General features: G+C 50.2%; 2 protein-coding genes across 2 annotated transcripts in view; one reads left to right on the top strand and one right to left on the bottom strand.

Annotated features, from left to right (window-relative positions):
* Positions 1-25,922, top strand: part of LOC141570501 (WD repeat-containing protein 25-like) — a 38,616-nt gene that overhangs the window by 9,727 nt on the left and 2,967 nt on the right. The window lies entirely within an intron of this gene.
* Positions 3,051-25,701, bottom strand: LOC109458148 (tryptophan--tRNA ligase, cytoplasmic). The gene is given in 13 exon segments (XM_074326933.1): positions 3,051-4,214; positions 5,176-5,316; positions 8,152-8,325; positions 8,527-8,639; positions 9,438-9,538; positions 11,389-11,456; positions 11,458-11,572; positions 12,129-12,248; positions 13,845-13,953; positions 14,951-15,164; positions 20,340-20,512; positions 24,612-24,874; positions 25,547-25,701. Coding segments are annotated over 11 exon segments (1,431 nt in total). The 5' UTR covers positions 20,454-20,512; positions 24,612-24,874; positions 25,547-25,701; the 3' UTR covers positions 3,051-4,052.

Raw genomic sequence — 25,922 nt, 5'->3', positions numbered from 1 at the left:
GCCTCAGCTCTGTCCCAAAACAGCTTCAAAAGCCTCATGGTCTGCTCAGGGGCACGAGGAGAAGGGTTGATTTCCGTGGCGGTTTGGCTCTGCATTTTCATGTGTTACAGGACCCCGTCGATTTATCATTGTTAGCATATTCTGATTGTATTAGGGTATCTTAGATGTGCTTTGTAGCAGGTAATATATCTCCGATTCAAAGAAAAGGAATTGATGGATTCAAGTGAGGCTTTATTTCAGTTTGGAAAGAATTATTTTTGATGGATTTTGCAGAATGAGATGGAGAAATGATTTGATGTGTAGAGTGAGGAGTCGTGGGGCGTGATGCACATGATCGGCAATTTATTCCAAGCACGAGGCAAAGCTGTTGGCTGAGACGCCCAGCTGGGGAGGAGGGCTGGGTTGTGGTGGGCGTTGGGTGTTTGGGGATGACTAACAGTGCATCAAGGGTAATTAGGTGAAGGCGAGGACAGAGTGGGTGGTGCCTGCCTGCCTGCACAGAGATAATGCGGTTCCATCTTCATGTGATGGAGGCCCAGAGAGGGAAAGACACTTGCCTGAGGGCACACAGCGAGGTTGGGTGGCTGTGTGCAGCTGGGACCTCGTGTGGGGGGACTTTCCTCTCTGGGCACCGTGTTTGCCCCTCTCCCTTCCCGCCCTTTCCGTGTTTTCCTTCGGGGAAAGTTTTGCAGGGTCATCTGAATTGTCCTGGGCTTGGCTGGGCGAGAGGGCTTCAGGCTGTACGACAGCAGCTGCCAAGCCTCTGGGAAGAGCTGCGACATCCTGAGCTGGAACCTTCTCTTTGTGGGAAGTGAAATTTTGTTGACACTCTTCTCCCTCATATGAAAGCTGCGACATTCTCGAGGCCAACAAATGAGACATTCCCACTTCTCATGTGCTGCCAGAAGGCCCTTGCAAGCTTGCGCCTTCCAGAAAAATCCTTGGGTTGAAGGAAGAACAAGGAAAGTGTGGCAGAACCCAAGATGTGTTTTCCATTCTGAAAACTTCATTTCATTGGACAGTGCCGTGTACCCAGGGCAGGGCCGTGTGCTGGCCAGATGCTGACGAGGGGTGGGGGTGGGAAACAGCACCCTGGGAAGTGAACCGGCCGCATCCAGTCTCATCCCTTGTCATTAAGGGAAGAATAAAGCAATCTGGGAAAATGCTTTTAATGTAATTGAAAAATGCAGATTGCAAAATTGGCAGACTTAGGAGTTGAGGTAGTCTAGTAAATTATTTCTTGCTGCTTTTAAGATGACACAGAAGACTCTTAACGGTGCCATTTAATGCCCAGTGATGGCTTTGTCCTTCTTTTAAAAAATGAGTTGTTTTAGATATAACTTTATCACGAAATTGATAAAATGTAGGGGAAAAAACAAAAAGGAAATGGCGGAAATTAAAAATGTAGCCATAGGCTCTCCCTCCGCTTGAGCATAATGACCGTGAACCCTTTCCAAGCAGCATTTCCTTCCAGTCTTTTTTCCCCAGGTGCATCCACTGGTTTTAATCAGACCACAGGTACTTTGTTTCTGTAACCAGCTTTTAAAAATATATGCTGGTCATTTCCCCCGCAAATTGATAGTATGTTTACCCCTTAAAAGAAGGGTTGGGTAAGTCACTCCACCCTCTTAGCCTTTTCTCCTCGCTTCTGCTGTTTCTAGTCAGGCTCCTCTCCCAGAGGGACAGACACTGAGGGACAGGAACACAGACCCCATTATGGGGGAGGGCAGTTCCGTGCAGGGACCAGAGCACAGAGGTTCAGCGTGGGGCCATTGGGGTCCGCCCAGGATCCCGGAGAGCCTGCCTGCACACAGCCTTTGTCCGGCAAGCTCCCGCAGAGCTCAGCTGCTCTTCCCACCAGGCTGGGGGACGAAGCGCAGCAAGCAAGGTCTGACGAGTGGACGTCAACAGGCACAGCTCTTCTGGCAGAAGCCCTTGCACTCCGGGGGCTGGGAACGGACCTGCACCTCCCTCAAACACCTGCCTCCCCCAACACCTGCGGGGCCAGCCCTTACCTGTGTATCCTAATCCTGGGATTGCTCAGGGAACATGAAGTACCTACTGGTTTTAGCAAATGGGGGGGTGGGAGGTTCTGCAACCCTAACCAGCAGTGACTTGGATGAGTCACCTGATCTCTGACCCAAGGTCCTGCTCCCAAGACCCAAAAATGAAGTGTCCTGTTTTATAAGGGAGGTGAGGGGGTCCTGAGAGGTTAAGTGACGTGCCCAAAGCTACAGAGCCGACACAGCCCCACCTTTTAGTGCCCCAGTGATTTGCACTCGGGCTGGGTGGACACTGCCCTGGGGACTTCACACATGGCCCCTCATTTTCTCCGCACACTTGCACCTGTGATGTGGGCACAAAGGAGCAAGAAGAAGTCACATCGGTTGCCCAGGGCCACACAGCTGCACTGTCCTCTGTGGGGGGCAGCCAGCCAGGGGAGTGCGGCTGGGCGGGGAGACACGGACGTGGTCAGGCTGCACCCTGAGTGTCCCCAGTGTGGGGACCTCAGAGCCTCGTGCGAGATGGTCCCTCTGTGTGTGAGGAGACACACAGCGATGTAAAAGTCAGGACAGGCCTGCTCTGTCACAAACTCAGTGTGTGACCTCCACATTCCCTTCTCCTAAGGCTCAGTTTCCCCATTTGCAAAATGAGGAGGGGCGAGTAGAGTGAGCCCAGGGCTCTGTGTCACCTGGGCCTGTGCCCTGGGCCCCATGTGAATGGGCGCAGCCCAGCCTGCAGCCTGGCTCCTGTCAGGGCACAGCACCACCTCTGACCCCATGGCCGCTCCCACGCCCACAGAACGGCCTGTGCTTGGATCCTGCACCGGCTGCCGGAAACGAGATGAGGTGTGAGAGCCAGCACCGGGCTCACCAAGGCAGATGCCGGGGCCTGCTCTTGGTGCCATGGGGCTCCCAGGACTGAGCGCCCCATCCCACCCACAGCCCCAGGGGGACCCCAGTGCACTCAAGGGCCATGCACAGCGGGGCCGCAGGCTTGAAGCGAGGCCTCCGTCCGCCCTCAAACCCCAGACTGCACAGCTACACAGGTGGAACCAGAGGCAGTTTATTTATGCTGACGAGTGACATAAGGATACAGAGCTCCGGCGTGGACCCTGCGTCTCCAGGAAGGCCAGACGCCTGAACCAGGGCCTTTCCCTGGTGTATTCTTCCGCTTTCCCAAACTACACAGGGCGCCTGAGTGAATGGGCTCCCACAGATAGCACTGAGGGCCTCGGGGGCTGCTGTCGCTTTCTGGCCACGTCCACCCACCCGGTGCACTGCTCTGTGCAGACCGCCATGCCAGTCAAGTGTCAGGACAAAAGCGTCTGCAAAGGCAGCAGACTCCCCTCAGCCGGTGGCAGAATCAGAGTAAAGCGGCCACTGGTTTTCTGGGTGGAGTGTGAAGGGTGGTTTGTTGGAAACAAAATATTCGTATGTTCAGGGGAAAATGGGTGACTTCTGGAGTAGAATGTGTGCACAGGCTGGAATTTAGTGAGTGACTTGGCACGTTTCTCCCACAAAAGACAATTTAATAAAAGTGGCCAACTTTGGCCAATATTCGGTGTAAAAACAGCTCCAGGCTGGGTCAAATGTGTAACACAGCGTGTAGCTAGCATTTCTCTTTGTTTTTTTTTGGGAGGGGATGGGATTAGTTTTATAATAATAGCATTTGGATTCCAGAATGCACACGTAGACTACAGGGTCTTTTATGAGTAGGTTTCAGGAGTATATTTGGAAACGCAGGATGCTTTCAAATGCAAGTTCTGCTGTGGGCCAGAGAGGCTGGCACGGGCTTGTGCCAAAGGCTCCACGTCTTGGGGCTGCTTCGTGGGGGAGACGCCAGCTGGCCTTGCCTGTCTGAGCTCGGCACCCAGTCGGCTCACAGGGTGCTGCCCACCAGAGACAGAGGATGACAGTACAGGAAGAAACAGGATTGCCAAACGCACAGGGCTTACAGACACCAGGCCCACTAATGACCACGTGACAGATTCTAAGTGAAGCGGGGATTACTGCTGAGTTATGTCTCTAGATGCAGATATAAAATGAGCGCTACTGAAAGTCGTAGGACAGCTGCCGGGGAGTCATGAACTCTCTCACGATCTCGTCCGTGACCTCCTTGCGCCGGGCCTGGTGCTCCGCGATCAAGGGCTGCAGAACCTCGATGAGCTCCTTCTTGAGCTCGCCCGTGAGCATGGCCCCACTGGTGTAATCCTGCCGGACACGGAGCAGGTGAGAGACGGCTCCAGCCGCCGGGCCCACCCACGCGGAGCCCAGCAGTACGACAGCCTGGACCTTAAGCTGTGCTTTTCTGAAAGGGACCGGGACTCGGCCACGCCAGCTGGCTGACTTGCCCTGTCACCGGGAAAGGACCGACGGGAGGGCCACCCACGTACCCTGCGCTGGGCCCGAACCCCAGCATGCCGAGTAAGCTGTCGCTGCCCCACCTTACTGGCTTCTATACAATCTCTGCTGAAGCGTTTCCATGCTTCGTTGTAATCCACACTCATAGAACAAACGTCCTCAAGTACCCAGCCATGATGCAGGAGCACGGTAACGAGAACACATCACCTGCGAGGCCAGCTCCCGGCGGGGAGGGCCGCTGCCAGCATTTTGGCCTATTTTTCGATGTTTCCCCCCGGTGCATTGTATTTATACATAACTGTTCTCACTGCATCTCCAGCTTGATGTCCTTTCATCACTATGGGACGCATGTTACCCTGTGTCACTGAAACTCCCGCCAGCCACAATCACCCATCCTGGAACAAGTTGTGCTTCACGCTCCCTCCATTTGAGCCTGTTCTGAACTTCCTGCCGTTATCGCTCTGACCATCTTTGTAGGAGAGCTCTTCCTTATTCAGGATTACGTCCTTGGAAGATTCCAAGAATTGGAAAACCCAAGGCAAAGGCTGGGACTGCCCTCTGGGCTCTCATACCCGAGGCCTGGCTGCTCACTGAGGCCGTGCCGGCAACCGCGGCGCCGGGGAGCCTGGGAGCATCTGGTTTACAATCACTGCAAACACAGCAGCCACACCAGACCCTGTTTGAACTCACATTCCCCTGAAGACCAGTCAGATGAAGGCCCTTCAGGTGCTACTACATAAATGTCAGTGAGCCTTTTCTCTTTGGGAACTATCTGTCCACGCAGGTTCTTGGCACATGGGCCACATCTCACCTTCCTGATCTGCTCGAGTTTGTCGTCGTCCTCGAGGAAGAAGGTCAGGTACATGAAGGACACGTCCACGTCGCAGTTGCCCCCAAACTGCCTGTGTTCCTCGACGGTGTCTCTCCCGCCAGAAAACGCGTGCTTGTTGACCTGCGCCAGCAAGGGGACACACAAATGCTAGCCGGGCCTGGCTGCCCTGCAGGTGGACACCGGCTGGGACTCAAGCCCAATCTGATGGGACAGTCGAGTTGGCCTGCAGGAGCCCCGAAACCCAAGGTGGGGACGGGCCACTGGTCTGGAGCTGGGGACAGCTCTGGGAGCAGGGCATTAAAGGGGCCCTGTGAGCAGAAATCACACGTGGGTGACCAGCTGGCTAACTGTCTCGAGTATCTGTCCTATACGAGGAGATTCCTACTTCCAGGCTGCCTGTGGGAGGCTCTGGGAGCACCCGTGTGACAGCCCAGGGGAGGCCCGTTTTGGCCTACCCTCCAAAGGAGCTGTCCAATTATTCACTTTTTCAACTAAAATCCTAAATTTGGGCAGCACTCGACAGTTTCCAACACTTTTTATACGTGACCTCATGTAAGCCCTGCCTCAAGTCTGTGAAGGGGTACAACCACCCCCTTCACGAACGACACCTGGACAGCTAAGGTCACTCACCACCAGCGGGGCCAGATAGTGGGGCTCCTAAGTAGGCCACGGGGGACCCATGCAGGTGTGGACCTGGGTTACCGTCCCCGCCTCACTGTGTCCCAGCTGTGAACAGGGCAGCTGCCTGACCCCTCTGAGCCTCGATTTCCTCGCCTGTGAACAGTCATGGCCCCCCAGGCGGCTGTCAGCACTCGATGAGGTGGCGCAGGTCAGGTGAGCACCAGCCGCGCTGCTGGGCCCCACACGGCTGCTGCTGGGGTTCCTGGGAGGGGGCTGGAGCAGGTGCCCTCTCTCTTGGCTGGCATGGAAAGTGAGTCTGGAGCTGAAGAGGGCACGGAGATTGAGAACAAAGGCCTGGCCTGATCCTGTCCAGCCCCAGGCCGCTCGTGACCCCGGTGGCATCTGCAGCCTGTGCGGTTCCTGCCCTCATGCTCACTGCTCACCCACCGTGTGGGACTTTGCTGGTCCTTAAGCGAATGAAAAATGACCCAAAGCCAAAAATGACTTCTTTCAAACAACTTCTCAAAAACAAAACAAAATGACTACTCTGCTAGAGGGAACAGGAGTTTCCCTCCCCCCTCTGCATTGACACTCTGGAAGTTTCTGCCAAAGCGAAAGGGAAAGAAAAAGCCTGTTTGCACCAGCTTCCCCCGAGGCTGGGAGGGTCAGCAGTGCACATTTTCTGGAAGTATCTTTCCATATTAACGGTTTCCCCATTGTCCAACAGAACCTGCTTGGGACTTTCCAGAGGGTCAGGGGACTGGCAATAACTCAGACACTTGCACTGCATGCTTCAAATACAGTTTCTGTCACTCCTGCTGGAATCTTTCAACACACACACACACACACACACACACACACACACACGGCTCCAAGTAAAACGTCAACAGGCTTGTGGGGCAGTGAGTACATATGCTGGCAGTTCAGTACCGAGTAACAAGTGTGGCCCTGAAAAATAAGGAAGCCCAAACTAATTCTTATCTCACGTTTCTCTGGTGACTCCACAACTATTTACCGAGTGCCCGCTGCATGTTGGGCCAGGTGCAGCACTTTGGGGCTGGACAGGACTGTCCGGTCTAAGGACATTTATCAATTCTGTGTCTCACTGAGAACTCTGGGAGAAAAGCAACCCCTGAGCCTCACACTGGCTGCTCACGGGCCAGGAGCTCTCTGCTGGGTTCCAGTGGTGGCGACTTGGTCAAGTTGGTCACACCCTCTGGGCCTCGTCCTTCTCATCTTTAAAAGGAACACACCACTCTTTCCCAGTGAGAATTAAAATGAGAAAACACAAACAGAGCGCCTGGCGCAGCTCCTGGAATACCAGCGATGCTCAGAGATATACTAAAATGTTTTCTATTGTTTAAGTGTAACTTTTTTTTTTTTTTAAAGGTGGGCACAGCTCACAGTGGCCCATGCAGGGATCGAATGGGCAACCTTGGTGTTATCAGCACCACGCTCTAACCAACCGAGCTACCAGGCCACCCCTGTTTAAGTGTAACTTTAAAGACAATTACTATAACTTTCCTTCCAGAACAGAGTGGTGGTGAGAAAAGAAAATGAAAAACAAAAACAGAGAAAAAAGACATCCAGTTTTGACTAAATAAAAGGACACAAACAAAACAAATTCATCTGATATCCTGGAATGGGGACAGGTGGTTTCAAGCTAATCTGTTTTCCCAAAAATAAGACCTAGCCGGACAATCAGCTCTAATGCGTCTTTTGGAGCAAAAATTAATATAAGACCCGGTTTTATATTATATTACATTACATAAGACTCGGTCTTATAGTATAGCGAAATAAGACCGGGTCTTATATTAATTTTTGCTCCAAAACACACATTAGAGCTGATTGTCTGGCTAGGTCTTATTTTTGGGGAAACACGGTATCAGGGGCATAGCCATTGGTCCTGGATTTCAGTGGCCCTGTGGCAGTAGATGCTGACATGGCAGAGCAACAGTGCACGTGCGTGCCTGTGCATGTGAGTGTGGGTGCACTGTGTGCATGTGGGTGCACCTGTGTGCATGTGTGTGCACCTGTGTACATGTGTGCACCTGTGTGCATGTGGGTGCCCCTGTGTACATGTGGGTGCCCCTGTGTACATGTGGGTGCACCTGTGTACATGTGTGCACCTGTGTGCATGTGTGTGCACCTGTGTGCATGTGGATGCCCCTGTGTACATGTGTGCACCTGTGTGCATGTGGGTGCACCTGTGTGCATGTGTGCATCTGTGTACATGTGTGCACATGTGTACATGTGTGCACCTGTGTACATGTGTGCACATGCGCATGCGGTTCTCCTTACACAGGCTGACCCTCTGCCCCGGAAAGTACTCACCTTGTTCTTGATCTGGTTGGCCGTGTCGATGAGGAAGATGGAGGAGTTGGGGTCGCTGGCACTCATTTTGGTCTGGGCCCCCTGCAGGGCAGGGAAGAAGGTCGAGTGCAGCAAGGCTGGCTTAGGATAGCCGATCCTGGGGGCAACGTCTCTCGTCATCCTGAAGTAAGGATCCTATGGGGACAGGGTGTTTTGAGGACGGCTGGAAGAAATGCGCCAGCCTTTAGCCCAAGGACGACACCTGACGGACCTTCACAGCAAACCCCCAACTTCCAAGCAGTTCACAGGACCGACTCCCCACCCCGCCCCCTTGAAAGCTGCCTTTCCCACTGGAGAGTGCACGGATTCCCCCGCGACACCCCGCTGCCTCCGGACCTGGTCGATGGCACAGGGAATGAGGCACTGGACATCTGTCCTGTCTCCGAAGATCTGAGGGAATGAGTTGCTGAAGGAGGGAGCAGCCTGGATGGCGGGAAAGCTGATCTTCCCTGCGAGCGAGGACAGAGTATCTTTCTTTACACACGAGGCCAATTCCTGTCTGGTTAATTAACCCAGTGAAAGAGATGAACAAAATAGGCTCTCTCCCCATCAGAAAAGTAATAATCATTAGCGAAAATCTGAAAACTACAGAAAAGTAGAAGAAAACAATCTAGTCCAAATTTGTGTCTTCATCTGTTTTCTCTATTTCTACACATTTCTATGTTGTGATTAAACTCCGTTATTTCCCCTGGCCGTTTTCACTTTGTAGCATTGACCCATGTTGTTAAATGTTTTATCGTGTAAACAAATGTATCACGTGGCATTCAACCACTGTCTACCCACTGGGCATTTAGGTCGTTCCTCACCTTTTAATTGTTAGAAGCTATGGTATCTTGGTACGTGAAGCTGTTGGCCATATTGTGGGTGTTGTTGCTAACAATACTACTGCTGTCTGCTTAGACCTGCAGAGGGGGACTTTGAGGTCAAAGGGTATGGATCCTGGTGTCGCCCTGACAGGTGGTGCCGGGCCAGTGCACCCAGCTGCGGTACTCGGTGCGCAGACGCACACCGCGAGGAACGCAGGAACCCCGGAGTCGTCCGCACCCTTTCCCACTTTTCTCGAAGCCTTAAAATAGACGACCGAGGCGGGGCAGACAGGTACCGTGAAGGACAGCTCCACACCGCCTAGGGAACTGGCTCCTTGGGCTTCCAGAAAAACCCATCTCTGGCTTACTATTTAAAGAGACCAATTGCAGATGCTGCCATCTGGGCGACCGCTCGGCTGGGCTGGGGGCAGGGGGCCTTACCGATGCTGTCACTGTCCGTGAAGCCGAAAATGCCCTTGACTTGGTTGAAGGTAACGTGCTTTTGAATCTTCACCACGTTCCTGTAGAAGCCTGGGCTGGACCTGCAAAGACAATCAGAATCAAACCCCAGGCCCAGAGGATGGCCTTCCGCTGAAACCCGCGGGGCGATAGTGGGGACGGAAGTGCCCAAGGCCACTAGAGGCACAGCGGACACCCTTTTACCTGTGAGTGCACCCGCAAGGCTGAGGCTAGTGTGAAATCAACGCAAGGCAATAAACCACAAGCAGTGAGGTCAGAACATGACCAGACTCCCACTGGGGGGCTGACAGGAAATGTTTCAGTTCTGCCGCCTCAGTGGTGGAAGGTGCTCTGGAACTTTAAGCCTGGGAGCCACCCGGAGCACTTCTGCGCTCACAGAACAGACAGACTGTCCTGTGTTGTGCAAGACACCTGCAACTGTTACCAGATGGAGTGCGGGACAGGAAGCCACGGCCCAGCCAGGCAGCCGGGCCTCCCTGCCTCTGGCCACCACTGCCCCCTCCACAGGGGGGCAGCCGTGCTGCTTGGGCAGAGGGAGCCGCCCCGGCAATAGGGCTGGGCCACAGTGGTTCAGCAACAAGGCTCTGTCTCCTGTTTGGGGAAGGGTGTGGATACAAGGCCTGGATCTGTGGCAGCCATTCTGCTACCAGAGGGAACCAGGCTAAGGATGAAGCAAGCACAGAGAGGGGCAGCCCAGCTCTGGGGTGTTTGAGCAGCATTTCTGAAGAAGACCGCCTTCACCCTTCCTGGAAGACAGGGCCCTCCATTGTCGCAGAGCTCAGGCTGTGCAGGGTGACGCAGCAGCCACACATGAGGCTTTGCCACTGGTGACAAGTAACAGACCTGGCTGCATCCCACGAATGATGGCTAAGGACCAGTTTGCCCCAGATGTTAGAGAACATCTGCCTTTCACACTCCCAGGATTTAAAGAACATACCCCAGATTAGCTCACAGACGGCCAGTGATGGGTGTAACGTTGGGGACATTTTAGATGGTAACATTTCTGACCAGGCCAGGCACTGCTCGAAGCGCTTTACGTGCAGCACCTCAGGGAGTCATCACAAAGCTCTGCACACAGGTCCTCTTTCCCTCCCGACCACTGAGGCCCCTTCCTTTGTCCTCACAGCACCTATCACCTGCTCTGTTGTCTGTTAACTGCCCGACTGTCCCCGTCAGAGGGTGACCTGATAGAGTGGTTGGATAACTGTCCTGTTGGCTCCTGTAACCCAGCAACAGTCTGCCAAGCAGCAGGTGCTGAATAAATGAGCTGGTAGCAGACAGGGAGTGGGTGACGCATTGCCCGAGTCACACAGTAAGTGGTGGGCAGGATGTGCGCGCAGGCAGGGCACACTGGGCCCTCCGCCAGACCACCCCTCACTAGTGCCAAGCCACCACTTCTCAGGAAAACGGAGGCTCAGAGATGTGGGGTCATGTTTCTTCGGGGACCCACAGCGCGTCTGCCCACAAGGAAAGCGATTTTTAAAAATCTAACATTTCTCTAACACATTCTTGGTATTCATTTGGGATGAAGTTCAAGGCCTCAGAGGTTGCAGTTGAAGGAGTTTCAGAATGACATGTTCGGGCCCATTAAGTGGCTGATCAAAAAACCAGACTGAGGGAATTGTGTAAGCAGTGTGTGTTTGCTCTGTGGGGAAAGAGAAAGGTACCCTAACTTGGCAAAACTGACTGTCCTTGGAGAGGAAACACGGTGCAGAAGCACTTCTCTGTCACACTTGAGGATGGAAATCAGAACTGGTAAGTAAAACCAGTAAACCAGATCGGAACATTGAATAGAGGAAGAGAGACAGTGAGCAGACCGTACGAACGTTTCGGATGTTTCCTTCTGCTGTGGTCATGAGGACGCAGGGTCTGCACCTACTCAGTCAGAAGCAGCCAAGCGTTTTCTCCTTACCCCATGTAGTCAAGGTCAGAGAAGATGAAGGTCTTGTTGATGTCAAAGCCGCAGGCGATGATGTCCTTATGCGTTCTCCACGGCATAGCCGTGGGCCTGCTCCAGGGTCAGGTCCTTCCACAGGTACTTCTCGTCATCTGTCATCTGGATGACCAAGGGCACGTTGAACACATCCTGCAGCCACCTACGAGACACGGGGAAGAAGGCTGACATCTCATTCCCCTGCAGAAAAATGCCACTTTGCATCTGAAAACACAGTTCCCACTAACCATGTGTGTCACACACTTCCTGGTCTACACAAATCACACGATCTTACGCTGCCGTGAATCTGATGACTGACAACGATAAGGGCTGCGACCATGTGTTACCTTAGAGCGCCCTGCAAGTCAGGTCTAGGCTGGCTGTTTGATGTGCTTTATTTGTAGCCTTACAACGATGTTACGAGCAGGTGTTATTATTCCCATCTTGCAGATGTGGAAGCTGAGGTTCGGAGAACTGGCCTACGGTCACGTGGATAGGGAAGCGAAATAGGGCTGGCTGATCTCCTCATCACCCACGCTGCTCTAGTGACACCAGGAACAAACGAAGTGAACGCAGGCCACCAAGGTGCCAATTCCCGAATACTTTGCTTGTTCAGCAAACGTGAGCTGGTGTTGTCTCGTCAGTTCTAGACACGGTTTGTAACTAACACTCCCCACTCACTAATAAAAATGAGAGAAGTCACACGATGCAACACTTACTTTGTGAAGATAAATGGGATGAGGTGACCCACGTGCATGGCTTCGGAAGAGGGGCCCCTGCCCGTGTACAGATAAAACGGCTTCTTGTTTTCATAGGCTTCCAGAACTTGATTCATGTCTCTGAAGGGAAAACAGAAACAGTGGAGTTTTTCTGAGAAAAGCATCACGGTGCTAATGCTCATGTGGAAATGTTGAGACAATACGGATGATACTAGTTTGTCATTCTTGGTGCTTATGTTATAAAAATGACAGGAAATGTCTTCTTTGAAATGGTTCCTCCTGTGATTGTTTTGAAAGTGTAAGACATGAAGGTTTGGAAGAATGTGTTTAAAAGATGGACACGGTTGGGCAGCCACTGGAACTCTTAGAATTCTTCTAAATATCAACATCCATATACCATCTGCTTTACACACCGCCCTGGGGGTGACAGCAGGCCCCCACCACACAATCCTGGTGTAGCATCACCCAGCCCTGAGACTCTGGAGCGAATGAGAAAATCCGAGGGTTCCACATAGTCCTGACCGAGGGAGGGGAGCGAGAAATGTCCCTGGGAGTTGAGAGATACAGCCCCCAGCTGGAGAGTTGATTTTGGCTCCCTCAGCCGGGCTGGGACCACCTGTCTTCATCTCGGACTCACCCTGGAATCATCCACCCTCCCCCAGGCCTGGGGTCCACAGACAACGCAGGAAGGGTCTTCCTTCCTGGCTGAAGGAATGTCTGTTTGCAGCTGGACAGTACATGCTATACCTCACCCACTTCCCTATTTTACAGATGATACAATTAGATAGAGGGATGGTCTCAAATTTGAGAATGGCCAAAAGCTTCAGGTCCCACGCCTCCATCCACTGACACCTGCTACAGCATGGAGGAATCTAGAAAACATGAAGCTCAGTGAAAGACGCAGACACAAAAGGCAACGCGTTGCATGGCCTTGTGAATACATTAAAAACCACCGAACTGTACACGTGAAAAAGGTGAACCAAGTCTCAGTAAGGAGAAAGCTTTGACTAGACTCTGCCCAGAAAGAGGGCTGAGCGGGGCCTGGCGCTGCCTGTACACAGAAGTTGAAATCTTTGGGCAGACTGATGACTGGGACCTGTGTTGTTCTCCCAGGACCGTGAAGTGGGTCAGAACAGGACAATCCTACCTCGGACCATAAATTCCATGAACATAGCCTTGAAAACAGGCCAGCCCGCCCCCTGAGGTGAGCTGTGGGGCGGGAGAGGCAGAAACCCTGGTTCTGATGTTATCTGCACGGCGCCCAGGGCCTCAGGTGGGGAATTCTGTGCCATGCACACTCTGCTAGTTTCTCTTTCGGTATTATTCATGAGCAGCCCACTACAATAGGAGGAAGATGGTACAGAATTGCAGGAAGATGATGTTTATCGCGTGGGAAACGCCGGCTGAACTTGGACACAGTAATCCCTTTTGTCTTGATGGCAGTTTACAATACAGTCTGGCATGAATCTCATCTGCTATGAATGTAACCTTCACCTTGTGAGGAGGGCAGTTTACAGATGAATAGACTTAGGGTCAGAGGGTGAAGGGACAGGCACGACCCCACAGCCAGTTACTGACAGGGCAGCAGGTGGACCCGAGACTTCTCACAGCCGGCTTCCACTGTCCCCGCAGCACCTGGAGCCGAGGGAACAGCTTCCTGATGGTTTTGTGACTTCAAGACAACGGGCGAGAAGCCCTGCGGTGAACACCCCTGACCTGTGTGAGAAGAAGATGCCTCTGCGGAGGAAGCGGTGGGGTCTCTGGCCTGTGGCTCTCTCTATCCGGTTAATCAGCTCTTTGTCAATTTTAGTGCTTCCGAACCGAACTGGAAAATAGAAGAGATGATTATCTTAGGCGGTGGGAGGCTTGGTGGTCAGGTCTAAGTGAAGCGAAGGGAAACACTTGTGCTCCACGTGCCATCTTAATGAACCCAAAGACCTCTGCGCCTTCTGCTCTGGGTCTTTCCCCCAACACAAAGTCTGTGTCTTTTGTATTAACGGTGACAGCTGAGATCACAGACAGCAAAACAGGAAACAAATTACAGAATAAAACAGTGTTTTGTCTGGGATCAGATTCTGACAGAAAACATATCCAGAATGCAGTCCAGCTAGCAACTTCTGACACATGTGCACGCACATAGCTTATTTCTTAAGGTTTCATTGATATACACGGACAACTATACTTTTTAATATTCTTTAACTGTTGAACTGAATTAACGCCTGTTCTTAAGCGAATTGTCCCTCATTTGTAGTCTGTACTTACATCGTGGAAAACGGTTTTGACTGGGATAAGAACATTGTAGTGCTGTTTCCTCTTTGATAATTAGTGCTGATCTCAGAGGAGACTTTCCTGAGCAGGAAGCCCCTCAAGGATGGCGTGGCCACGCTAACGTGCCTCCTGTGAGGAGTCACCCTTCTTAAGCTGACGCCCAGCTCTTTTAGCTCCATAATCAGTATCACTGACAGAGAACCTTAAGTCGTCTACGACTGACTCGTAACCACTAAGTAAAAGACAATTTAAATGACTGCAAAGACGCCCATTTCAATAGACCTTTCCCAAGTTCTGAGTTGCTCAAAAAAGGAAAACGGTCCTGCTGAGCCGTCTACTGCACATCATTACTTTGCAATCAGTTTTATATTGTTACTTTATTTAAAAATCATCCTTTAGGAACGTAATGCACCACCAAAGGATTTCAGGACCTTTTTTTTTTTTTTCTTGACATTGAAGCTTGACTGGATTTATGATGAATTCAACATTAAAAACATTCATGGAATCACCTGAATGGAGTCACTTCTAAAAGTTTGGGTTTTCCCCGGACGTACCAATGAGCTTGTCATAATCGATGCCTTTTGCACTGCTCGTCTGTACCGTCCACGGGTCCACAAAATCCTCTTCAGCTTCTGTGGCTTCCGGCTTATCACCACCCACCGGTGCCGGGTTCCCTGGAGGGCAATCGGGCTTGTAATCATCCCCCACGGCAGCTTTGTAGCTCATTTTTAAAGATAACAGCCTCTTTAGTGCAGAATCAATTTCATCCTGAACATAGGAAACAGGGTGAAGGATGAAAATATTAATAACATTACCATGTGCTGAATGTCACAGCTGCTGCGCGGCAGGCGCTGTGCTAAATGCTTTCACACGCATTACTTTGTTCAGTCTCATGACAACCCTATCAGGCAGGCACCATTGTCACTGTCCTTTTCCAGCTGGAGAATCCTTGAGACACACAGACGTGAAGGAGCTTGTACATGGACACACAGCAAGTCGCGGGCCCGAATGTATTTTATCTGTTGTTCGTGCTATGGATTACCAACAAACAGCAGGGCAGAAACACAGCGACACAATATACACTGTTGTTTGTGACACAGGTAACACACCAAAGAGTTCTCAAAGACCACTGATGCCAGAGACCATGCAGGACGAGCTCCCTTACTCGAGTATGCTGACTTCTGCATTGGAACTTGTTTTTTCATTCCACACAGGTTGTGATGAGTACCTACATAAACTTAAACAACCATGCCACCAACGATACTAACAGCAACTCCAATCGACATCATAAAAACAGATAAAGGCAAGGAAAAAAATACGGGCTTTCAGGTCATAAATGGAGGAGGGATTCGCGGCAAACAGTCGCACTACTGCATTTTGGAGTCTTAGCTAGCTGTCTGAAGTGTTTGCATACTTAATGTTTTAAAAATAAGCATAAGAAAAACAAATGTAAAAATGTCTCCTGGGGTACTCTGGGCATCTATTAAAGACCTCCTCTTCCGGGAGGCCACACTAGCTACCCCTGGAAGCCTGGCATTTAAAAGAGCAGCCCAAATTAGTCATGCTATGCCCCAAAGCTCTGTTTACTTCCCTCACTGGCCTGGCTGGATCAGATGCAAACAAAGAATGTCCACAGTCCAAATCGCTTGCCAAGGGAAATACAAACATTTCTAGTTAGTGTTTTCACATAACGTGCCATAAACTGGGTTTCCCAGTGGAGAAACACAGCAAGACCAACCTGCATTGAGAGCCGCTGCAGCAGGCACGGCACCTGGGCCAAGTTGTCTGTTCTGCAAGGGTGATTTTATAGACAGATTTGTTTCAAACTCCGAAACTATCTATTATTTGTCATTTAAACGAGTCAGAGCTCTGTAACCAACACCCCATGGATACACCTCATACAAGATGGGATGTTTGCCCAGGGTAGGTAGGTAGGTATGCTCCACTCACCTAATTTCTGCACTGCCTAGGCTCAGTACTTGCAACAAAATAAATGCTTAGCAAGTACAATCTACCCAGTTATCTCCGGAAGAGTTACCTTGCTGTGAAGTGCACTGCAGTCAATACCCTTTAATCACTGCAGGGTTGACATTTCACACTCAGTCTCGCCTGTTTGCAGCTAGGTGGTCTCTGAAAGTCAACATTTACCAGGGTCCTGCTCAGAGACTGTCTGGAGTCTCGAATGGGACTGAAAAAGACAAGTGGGCTCGCCTTGCCTATTTCCGTGTTCTCAATCCAACAGGGACCAGAACACGGAAACAGAGTTTAAAAGCTGACATTCTGAAAAAAGCCAGACACCAAATCCTCTATACCACCTGAGTATATAAAGTTCCAACACAGGCAGAACTAGCCACGGTGGGCTCTCCCTTGTGGGAGGGGAGAGGCCGTAACTGAAGGGGCCTGAGGAAGGCTCCAGGTGCTGCTGTGCTGCTTCTCTATTGGCCTGCTGCTTTCACAGGTGAGGACCTATCCGTGACAATTCAGTGAGCTGCCTGCTTAGGACCCCCATACTCTTCCGAATGAGTATTTCATTTAAAAAGTTTACTTAAACTAAACGGAGAAGAGAAAAGGCACTGCTCTCTATCTTAACACCTATGATCCAGTGTCATTTCGAGTCCTGCTCAAGCTGTCCAGAACCCCCGATTCTGACCCATCCCCCCAGGACCCTCCCTGCAGTTGTGAGCTATTGTTCCTGAAAGCAGTGGGTCTCATTCCGTCAGGACACGGAGCAGAACAGAACACCGAGGACCGCAGCCAGGCTGACGGTGGAGACAGCCGGGGACGCCCGCGGCGCCCTCCCTGGGTGGGTGCTCTCAGAGTGGCTCCACTATCGGGTGTAAAGTGAATTTCTAAAACAGCAGGTGCTCCTAGTGTAATACATTTCAGGATCGGATACAAATTTACTTTTGAGGTTTCACCACTTAACTCTGGTCTTATTGTGTAAGCTCTGGTCCCTCTTGTTGCCTGTCAGCTGACTAAGCATTAGTCAAAGACCACGCTTGGAAGCGTTACTCTAAAACGTTGTTAAGTATTGCTTCTTTGCTAAAATAATGAACATAACTGGAGTCACAAGGAATTACTAACAAAAATATTTATTACCTGTTACTCAAGTTTAATGTTAAATGGACAAAAATATCACTGTCAAGTTCTCAAAATGGGTTTATAGAGGATGTAATAAACACTTGGGTCCCATTTTATTTATTTATTTTTGAGGTAAAATTTCCTTTGATTTGGTGAAGGAGAGCCACGACTCGTAAGCGTCCAGTTGGGGTCCCATTTTAGGTTTTTAGGTATCTTTTTAAATAACTTAGCCTCGTCCATTGAGCCTTACCTGGCAGATCAACCTCTTTCTGTGAATAGTCAACTCCCCTTTTGGGCATCACTGTCTCTCAGGACTGTTTATTTCTACAATGTAATGGTTTATTTGGGGCCCAAGGAGTCAAAGTCAACTACTGGGGTGAATGTGAGATGGGTGACACCATCTGGTGAGAACCTAGGAAGAGACTTTGGGAAAGAAGACAATGGGTTGGCAGTGACGCCGGGGAAGCCATGGTGAAGAGGAGGCCGGGCGACGGGCCAGGACTGGGCGCCTCCCAGCAGGAAAGGAGGTGCTGTGTGCCAGTGAGGATGCAGACTGGAGACCTACTGTGACCACAGCAAGAGACCTTCAGAGAAGGCATAATGCCCCGAGCACAAAGGAAACGGGAAGAGGACACCAGCAAGGAGATTTCAGAAGCTGGAAAGCTGATGGATGACTGGAAAACGAGTCAGAGCTGTGTAACCAACACCCCATGGATACACCTCATACAAGATGGGATGTTTGCCCAGGGTAGGTAGGTAGGTATGTTCCACTCACGACTGAGGACGCGAGAGGAACAAATGCTCAGATGTCATGGAAATACTGGACCTACACTGCTGTGAACTCACCAAGAAGTTTGGGCGTTAGTGGCCCCAAAGGGGGAAGTGAGGGTGAAAGTGGGTTATAGAAACAGGAGCTCTGCTTGCATGTCTGTTTATGAAGCAGTTTTCAGCTCTACCCCAGGCTTCCTGCCCCACCCCCAGAGGTGTAGTGTCTAAACAGGAAGAGTTACAGTGTCCAGGTGGGCACTCTGCACGCAGGGGCAGCACTGAGAACAGGGAGCTTCAGTGCAGGACGACACAGCCACACACAGTGTTGCACTCAGCTGCGTGATGCTGGCGCCAGCCCTGCACCCTCTGGACAGCAGACTGGAGGAGCCCCCTCTGCGGCCCCAACGACCTCAAAGAAGAGATCTAAAGACCGGGACACTGCAGATTGCACCACAAATGGGAGCAGTCTGGTCGCTTGCAGGGAAGGGAAACCTGCAGTGCTAAGTTCCTCCCATGTGTGCGGAGCTTCCAGCCAGCTTTTCGAACTCCCTCTAAAACATGAGCAGGCAGCCAAGTGCCACCAAATACTTGAGGCTTGTTTTACTGTGAAAGGCAGAGGAAGAGAAGTTCACTTGGAAGCATTCGAGCTCATAAGGGGGTGGAGAACATCAGGAAGAGGATCAAGATCTCAGAGGAAAAAGGACGCCGTTCCCATAAAGTAAGCACAGGGCCTTACGAGGAAAGGAGCACTCGGCTCAAACGAGCTCTTGAAAATTAAAATGACAGGATAAGTGAAAAACCATAGGAGGGTTAGAAGTCGAGGAACTATATCTGCAAGGACAAGAAGAAAAATAAATAAGCAATATAAAGTCAGAAAACAAGATCAGAGGACCAGTCTCTGAATTTAAAAATCCATAAAGAAACTGAGGAAGCGGAAGAGATAAAAGAAATAACATAATTTCTGACAATTAAAGGGCTTGCATTCCTAATTTGAAAGGTGCACTGAGGACCCATCCCAAGAACTTTCAAAACATTGGAATACAGAGAAGAACCTGGAATCTTCCAGACAGGAAAAAACAAAGGAATGGCATCTGGCTTCTCCATAGCAATCCTGGGAATAACGGCTTCAGAATGCTTAGGGAAAATTACTCCCACTTTAGAATTCCATACCCAGCCTCGTTGTCAAATATTAGGTAAAACAAAGATACTTTCAGACCATACAGAATCTCCCAAAATTATTTCCTTAGCAGTAATTTGTTTCAGGAACCACTGGAGGGTTTGCTTGGCCCAAAGAGTAAACAAGGGGGAGTGAGATACAGGAGCAGGAAAATGGATGCACAGAGAGCGGTGAGGGGAGTCCTGCTGGGCAGTGAGAGCAGCTCCTAAGACGGGCAGTGTGGGAGGCGAGTCAGCGTCCAGAGTGAAGAAGGTGGGAGGTCCCGGGAGAGACCACTTCAAGATGAATTATAGCCTGGTTGATGTGAGTGAATCTCCACAGGAGATTCACCCAACTGGGGGAAGGCTTGGAGATCTAGTATCATTAGTACATAAAAAAGCCAAGCAAAAAGAAATGAAGACAAATAGCAACTGCAGAAAAAACAAAAGTTGGGCAGGAAAGGAAAAGCGCTCACACTCTACTCGACGGGTCGGCTGTCAGTGGCGTTACATGTTAGTGCCAGTGCTTATAGTGACTGAAGGGGATGGTGACAGGTATCAGGAGACTGCAGGGCTGGGGACGGCTTATGGAAGCACTAATTCCTCATCTTCCACAGTGAGAGCCTTGAACTTGAAAGTCAACAAGCAGCAATATAATGAGCGTGATTTTTAGAGCTATGGGGGTACATATGAAAAGAATCAGCTAAAATAATTGAAAGTAGCTGCTTCTGGGAGCAGGAAATGGGGGTGGGGTAGATGACTGCTGTATTTCTGGGGCTTTCTTTAGACAACATGCATCAGTAACATTGACAGAGGAGGGAACAAATGTAAGAGTATAGCAAAATATGTCACTTATTGAGGGAATAGTCTGCTCCGGGGTAGCAGTACCCGACAGACTTGGCTGGATGTATGTGCGGAGAACCCAGTAAAATCACACACCTGCAATGCCTGCCTGACTTTGAGGGCTCTCACGTACTCCTCTTGAGCAGCTATTCTGTTGAACAGCTCCAGTGGGGAAGCACATCCCTGCTCGCAATTGGACACGTCCGCCATCTTCCAGGACCTAGGTTTACAGCGAGGTGTGGGAAGAGTTGCTCAGCGGTCCAGACGAACTGTGGGGGAGAATAGAGAGAGAGGGAGAGGGAGAGAGAGAGACAGGGAGAGAGGGCGAGAGAGGGAGAAGGAGACAGGAGGAGAGAGGGAAAGAGGCAGAGGGAGAGAGGGAGCAAAGGAGAGAGGGGGAGAGAGGGAAAAAGGGAGAGAGAGGGAGAGAATTAGCAAACCATCGCAGCTGTTTTTCCTTTCCTGTATCTAGTTCTTCGATCCCAAAAGGTGGGAGGTGAGTTATAATACAGAACGTGGCTAAAACAACATCAATAAAACTACAAGCAGAAATTTGGGGCCATGAAAAGGAGAAGCAGAGGAAGAACCCATGCCAAAGATGGGGACTGCAGGAATTGCTGATTTATAGACGGAAGGACCGCAGAGGAGGCCGCGTGCTGAGCAAGACCAGGGGCGCATCTGGCTCCTGTGTGCTGGTGCCTTACCCAGCGCCCAGGACACAGGAGAGCTCATGTTAGTGCTTTCATTACCTAAGTTCACCACAGCCAAACACATATGGCAAATTGCTATTTACTCTTTAACTGTATTGGGGACGAAGTCTCAGACCTTTGCTGCTATAGCCAACATGCCGCTGAACAAATGTCTTCCTTCGCTAGCCAGCTGCTTTGTTCTCAGACATAGCGAGGTCCGGGCCAGAGGGCAGGGCCTTACCCAGCTGGGTTCCAAACGAGATAAGAACTATATATAGCCTGTGCTTTGGACGTGCTTCCCTATTTAGCCACAAAGCTTTGGAGGTGCAGCTACCTTCACCTTCCATTTGTCATTATTTACTATTAATTTAAAAGGGGAAGTAGAGGGCAGACCACCCGATACTGCTTTGGGGCGAAGTGTGGCCACAATCGTTCCCCTCTTGGGTCAGTCACTTCCCATTTCTGAGTGTCAGCTTCCTTATCTATGAAGTGACACCATCAGGAACCTATCTCAAGGACTGTTCTGAGAAAAAATGAGAAGAAAACCCAACATAGTAGCATTTCGTAAACTGTAAAGCAAGAGATAAATCCATCCTGAGTATTGTTTGTGAGGGTTACAGAGCTCAGCTGACCTCCAGCTCCATCTACAACTTGCTGCTACACCTTGAATGAGGAGGATGAGGCCGACAGCGAGGCCATGAAAGAGCAGCTCTCTTCCATCGCTCTGTACCTGGTATTGCTCTCAGCACCTTATACAAATCAACTCACTTAAGCCTTACAGCAATCCTAGGAGAGATTTGTTAGCTCTATTTCACAGGTGAGTAAATTGAGGCACAGAGAGGTTAAAAAAACTTGCCCAAGATAACACAGTAAATGGTAGGGATGGGATACAAACTCAAGCAGTTTGACCGTAGAGCTTACACTCTCAAACTTTATCCTACAGCTTAGTTAACTGTAACAAGCCTCAGCCTCTCAACTGTAAAATGGGAATAAGCACAACAACGATACCTTGCAGGAAAGGTGCATGGCTTACATGTGGTGATGCAGGTAAGTAAACAGTCTACACAGCATCGGCCCCACGGTGGTTTAATGAGTGACTATTTTGTCTCTTTTTGTTTAAGTTTTTTCTGGTAACTCTAGGAACCAAACACACAAACTGGAGGGGTAATTTACTTTTGTTTATCTATTGTTAAATATTTGTTTAACTTGGAGGGGTAATTTACTTTTGTTTATCTATTATTAAATACTTGCTTAAAAGTATATAAATTTCAAATAAACCCTTATTTATGTAAGCCAAAGAGACTGTAATAGTGAAACCGAAAGAGGACAGCAGCCAGTTTCTTTCCCATCCCTGCCGAGAATCCACTCAATTCCCAGAAAGGGAAGTTTAATTAACAAAGCTCAGTTTAGGGAAGCTGATAAGAAGAGAAAGAATGTGGAAGAACGTTCTGACTAGCCCTGCAGAGGAGAAACACTCATTTATTTGATAAATGTTGTATAAAATAACATTTAAAGTGATGAAAATTACTTCTAGTCACAAATGATCAAGTATCACGTCCAGATACTTTACACACGATCCCGAATTCTCCCAAGTTTCAAAGCTGGATGTCATTTAACATCATAGAGAGGTTCTGTGACTTTCAGTGAAACAAAGCCAATTTCCCACGGGCTAATTGGTGCAAACAAGAGTGAAGTTCCCACAGCATCTCACCAACGTTATCAGGAAGGTCCTGAAGTCGATGAGGAAGAACAAAATCAAGTACAGATTAAAACTACCCTTAAAAATTCCTAGGAAAAGTGCCAGGTAGAACAACAGGGTGATCCCTGGATGGCCGATCGCCCCTTGAAAGGGAGCAGATAACGGTGGTTGATCAACCACACAAACTGGGCCTGTATTTAGGGTCTACGTTGTAGGAAAAAGCATGTACCTTTAAATATCAGAATCCCACTTAAGAAGAGGCACATGGGTACTAAATGTGACTGAGGGAACAGACGAGGTCTCTCTGGTCTTGTGATCACAGGCAGACACTTACTGTGTGGGAATCACCCACACTATAAATCTTCTGTGTGTGTGTGTGTGTGTGTGTGTGTGTGTGTGTGTGTGATGCACCTTCTTGAGTGAGTACACCAAGAATGATCAGAGACAAAGAGAATAGAATTATCATTTCATGTATCCATCCATTTACCCTCGTTTCTCCCATCTAGGCAACATCCTCCTTTATTTGTTAACTAATTTTTAGAATTAAGTTTAACTTCAGAGGTGTTTAACCCAGAGTCCAGAACCTCTAGAATTATGTCACTAGTTTGCATGCACATTGGTATGTACATGGCTCTGAGAAGAGTATCCAGGTTTCGTTACATTTTCAAAGGGGTCTGAGATGCCGAAAGGCTAAAGATCATTGTCTGAAGTGTTAACCACATTAACTGCAAATAGGGCCTTGAAACTTTTTTAAGGAAAGTTGCTTTATCTATTTAACAAATATTATAATCTACAAGAGCGAAATGAAGCTATAATCTGTGAAGTCATCTATTATCCCTCTACAGAAAGTCCTGGGCGTGTAAAGAGCCAAATGCCCTACTCCCCAGCACATCACAACACACCTTACAGAGAAAACTAAGGGGGGGTGGCCGGTTAGCTCAGTTGGTTAGAGCGCGGTGCTCTTAACAACAAGGTTGCCGGTCCGATCCCCACATGGGCCACTGTGAGCTGTGCCCTCCGCAACTAGACTGAAACTACTACTTGACTTAGAGCTGATAGGTCATGGAAAAACACACTTAAAATAAATAAAAGTTTAAAAAAAAAAAGAGAAAACTAAAAGTCTCTTAAAAATGAACTCTCAATTCCTTTTTTTCCCAAGAACTTGAATCTTGTGCTCACTTTGAAAGGTTCCATTGTTCTGTAGGAACATAACAGGAACTTGAAGAAATTGGATCCAGTTTGGGGGTGAAAAGAAGAATGATGGAACTGTTCCAGAAAAGCATGACAATGACTTTGGCCATACTAAAATCTCACAGATAAGATCAGAATACAACAATTCTGCAATTTGGAGGAAAGGTGGCATTAAGATAGCCAATTCTGAAGCAGCTGAGAACAGCTGAACAGGTGACCCAGGCGTTTCTGAATGCCTGGAATATCACCAGGAAGTGGGATACCATCCTTCACATCCTGGCCCCAGAGTGTGGGTGACAATCGCCTTGGGCTGTCAAGTTCCCAGACACAAGAAGATGACTTCTTTAGAGCAAGTTCTTTAATACTTCAAACCTTGGAACGGATTATGTTCACTTTTTGTTTTGTAAACATGGAGATGAAAGGTAATAAAATGAACATTATCTTAAAAAGCAAAGGAGACATTAATTTATATGAAGCCAGGCATAATAAGGTAGTTCTGAGTATCATAATGAGAACGCTAATGTTTGGATGTTGGCTATTTAAGGAGGCCTCGTTAGTGAAACATATGACAGCCAACGTGAAGGTGCTGCAAGACAAGCTGTGAATCCAGTCAGGCATCTGCTCACCCAGTATCTCTATTCCCTAGGTCACGAGGGTGAAAGAAAACGCACAGCACCCCGATCTTGAGGGACAAGCCCTCGTTCCCTAAGCCAAGGTTTCCAACACTTTGGTAAAGGGCTGGTGCAAATACTAATAAGCTCAAACCTAACAAAAGATGGCAATACATACCCAGGCTGTGGCAGACACTGCAGAGGTGGTGGCCAGGCAGCCAGTCCGGGTCCGAGAAAGCCTGGGCAGCAGGGATCTTGTCTTTTTGTACTCCTCCCTTTCCTTTCAGTTTCCTTTTAATGAAAGGCTCTTCTCTTTTTCTCTCGGTTTACCTCACCCTTCAGCTATTTGCAGGAGGGGTTTCTTAGAAATCACCCAGATTCGCACAAGCAGTTGAGCCTCTTTTCTAACTTCCTTGATGAGTCTGTCCAGTCAGGGGTGGGCTGGGCGGGGGGCGCGGGTGGAGAGCAAAGAAACCTTCCTGAGAACCGAACCATTGCTGGTCATTGCATCAGCCGCCCCATACCCAGGCTGGCCTCCACATAACCCCCCGCCCTCTTCCCGTTCCACACCCTCAGCATCAGGATGAGCAACTACTGTTAATGTATAGTCGTGGGGGGCGGGCTGTGCATTCCCTGCGGCCATTGTGCACCGAGGCGGCGCAATGCAGTGGAAAGACCAGGCGTTCCGGGGTCAGACAGGTCTGGATTTCAATCCAGCTTGGGCATTTTCTTGTTTGAAGACCTCGGGCAAGTCAAATGACCTCCCGGCTTCACCCTCGGTTTCCTGATCTGTGATGTGGCCATAAAGGAGCCTCCTAACTTTACAGTGGGAGAACTAAGTGCGAAACTATAGGCAAAGCCCCTAGCACATGCAGGCACTTGAGGATGAAGGGTCGGTGCCGGCGGGAGTGGGCGACAGCCGGGGTCGAGGGGCGCGGTGGCAGCCTCCGCGCTCCTCGTGGTGCCAGAACCCGGTAAGCAGCGAGCCAGGATCTGAGGGAGATACTCCCGACCCCGGCGTGAGTGCGACTCCGACCCCGGCGTGAGGGCGGCTCCGGGAGCGCGCCGCCCCAGTCTCCCTCCCTCCCTCCCTTCCCTCATCCCCTCACTTACCCGCCCATGCGGACCTGTCAGCGCAGCCGGCTCAGACACTGCGCTGGGGGCGGGGGCGGGGGTGGTTCCAGGGCGTCCGTGGAAACGCCGTCCGGCCGGAACAACTTCCGGCCAGGCTGCGTTCTCGTTGGCTGTTCACACGGGGTCGGGACGGAGGCCACCGCTGATTGGTTGGCTGTTCGGGCGCCGGCGGAACGCGACTAGTTGGCGGAGTGCAGGTCGGACGGGCTCTGGGAGGACCGAGCGCTTCCGGTGCGTGTGGTGAGCGGCGGGCCAGGGGCGGGAGGGGGCAGGCACCCGGCAGCGGCCCGAGCGCTCGGTGTGTTTTGCGCGGGACTTTCACCGCCGCTCGCCTGTCCTTCATCTTCGGTTCCTT

The sequence above is a fragment of the Rhinolophus sinicus genome, linkage group LG03 (genome assembly GCF_036562045.2).
Source record: "Rhinolophus sinicus isolate RSC01 linkage group LG03, ASM3656204v1, whole genome shotgun sequence".
In the NCBI taxonomy this organism is placed as follows: Eukaryota; Metazoa; Chordata; class Mammalia; order Chiroptera; family Rhinolophidae; genus Rhinolophus; species Rhinolophus sinicus.
This window is presented reverse-complemented; position numbering and strand designations above follow the sequence as displayed.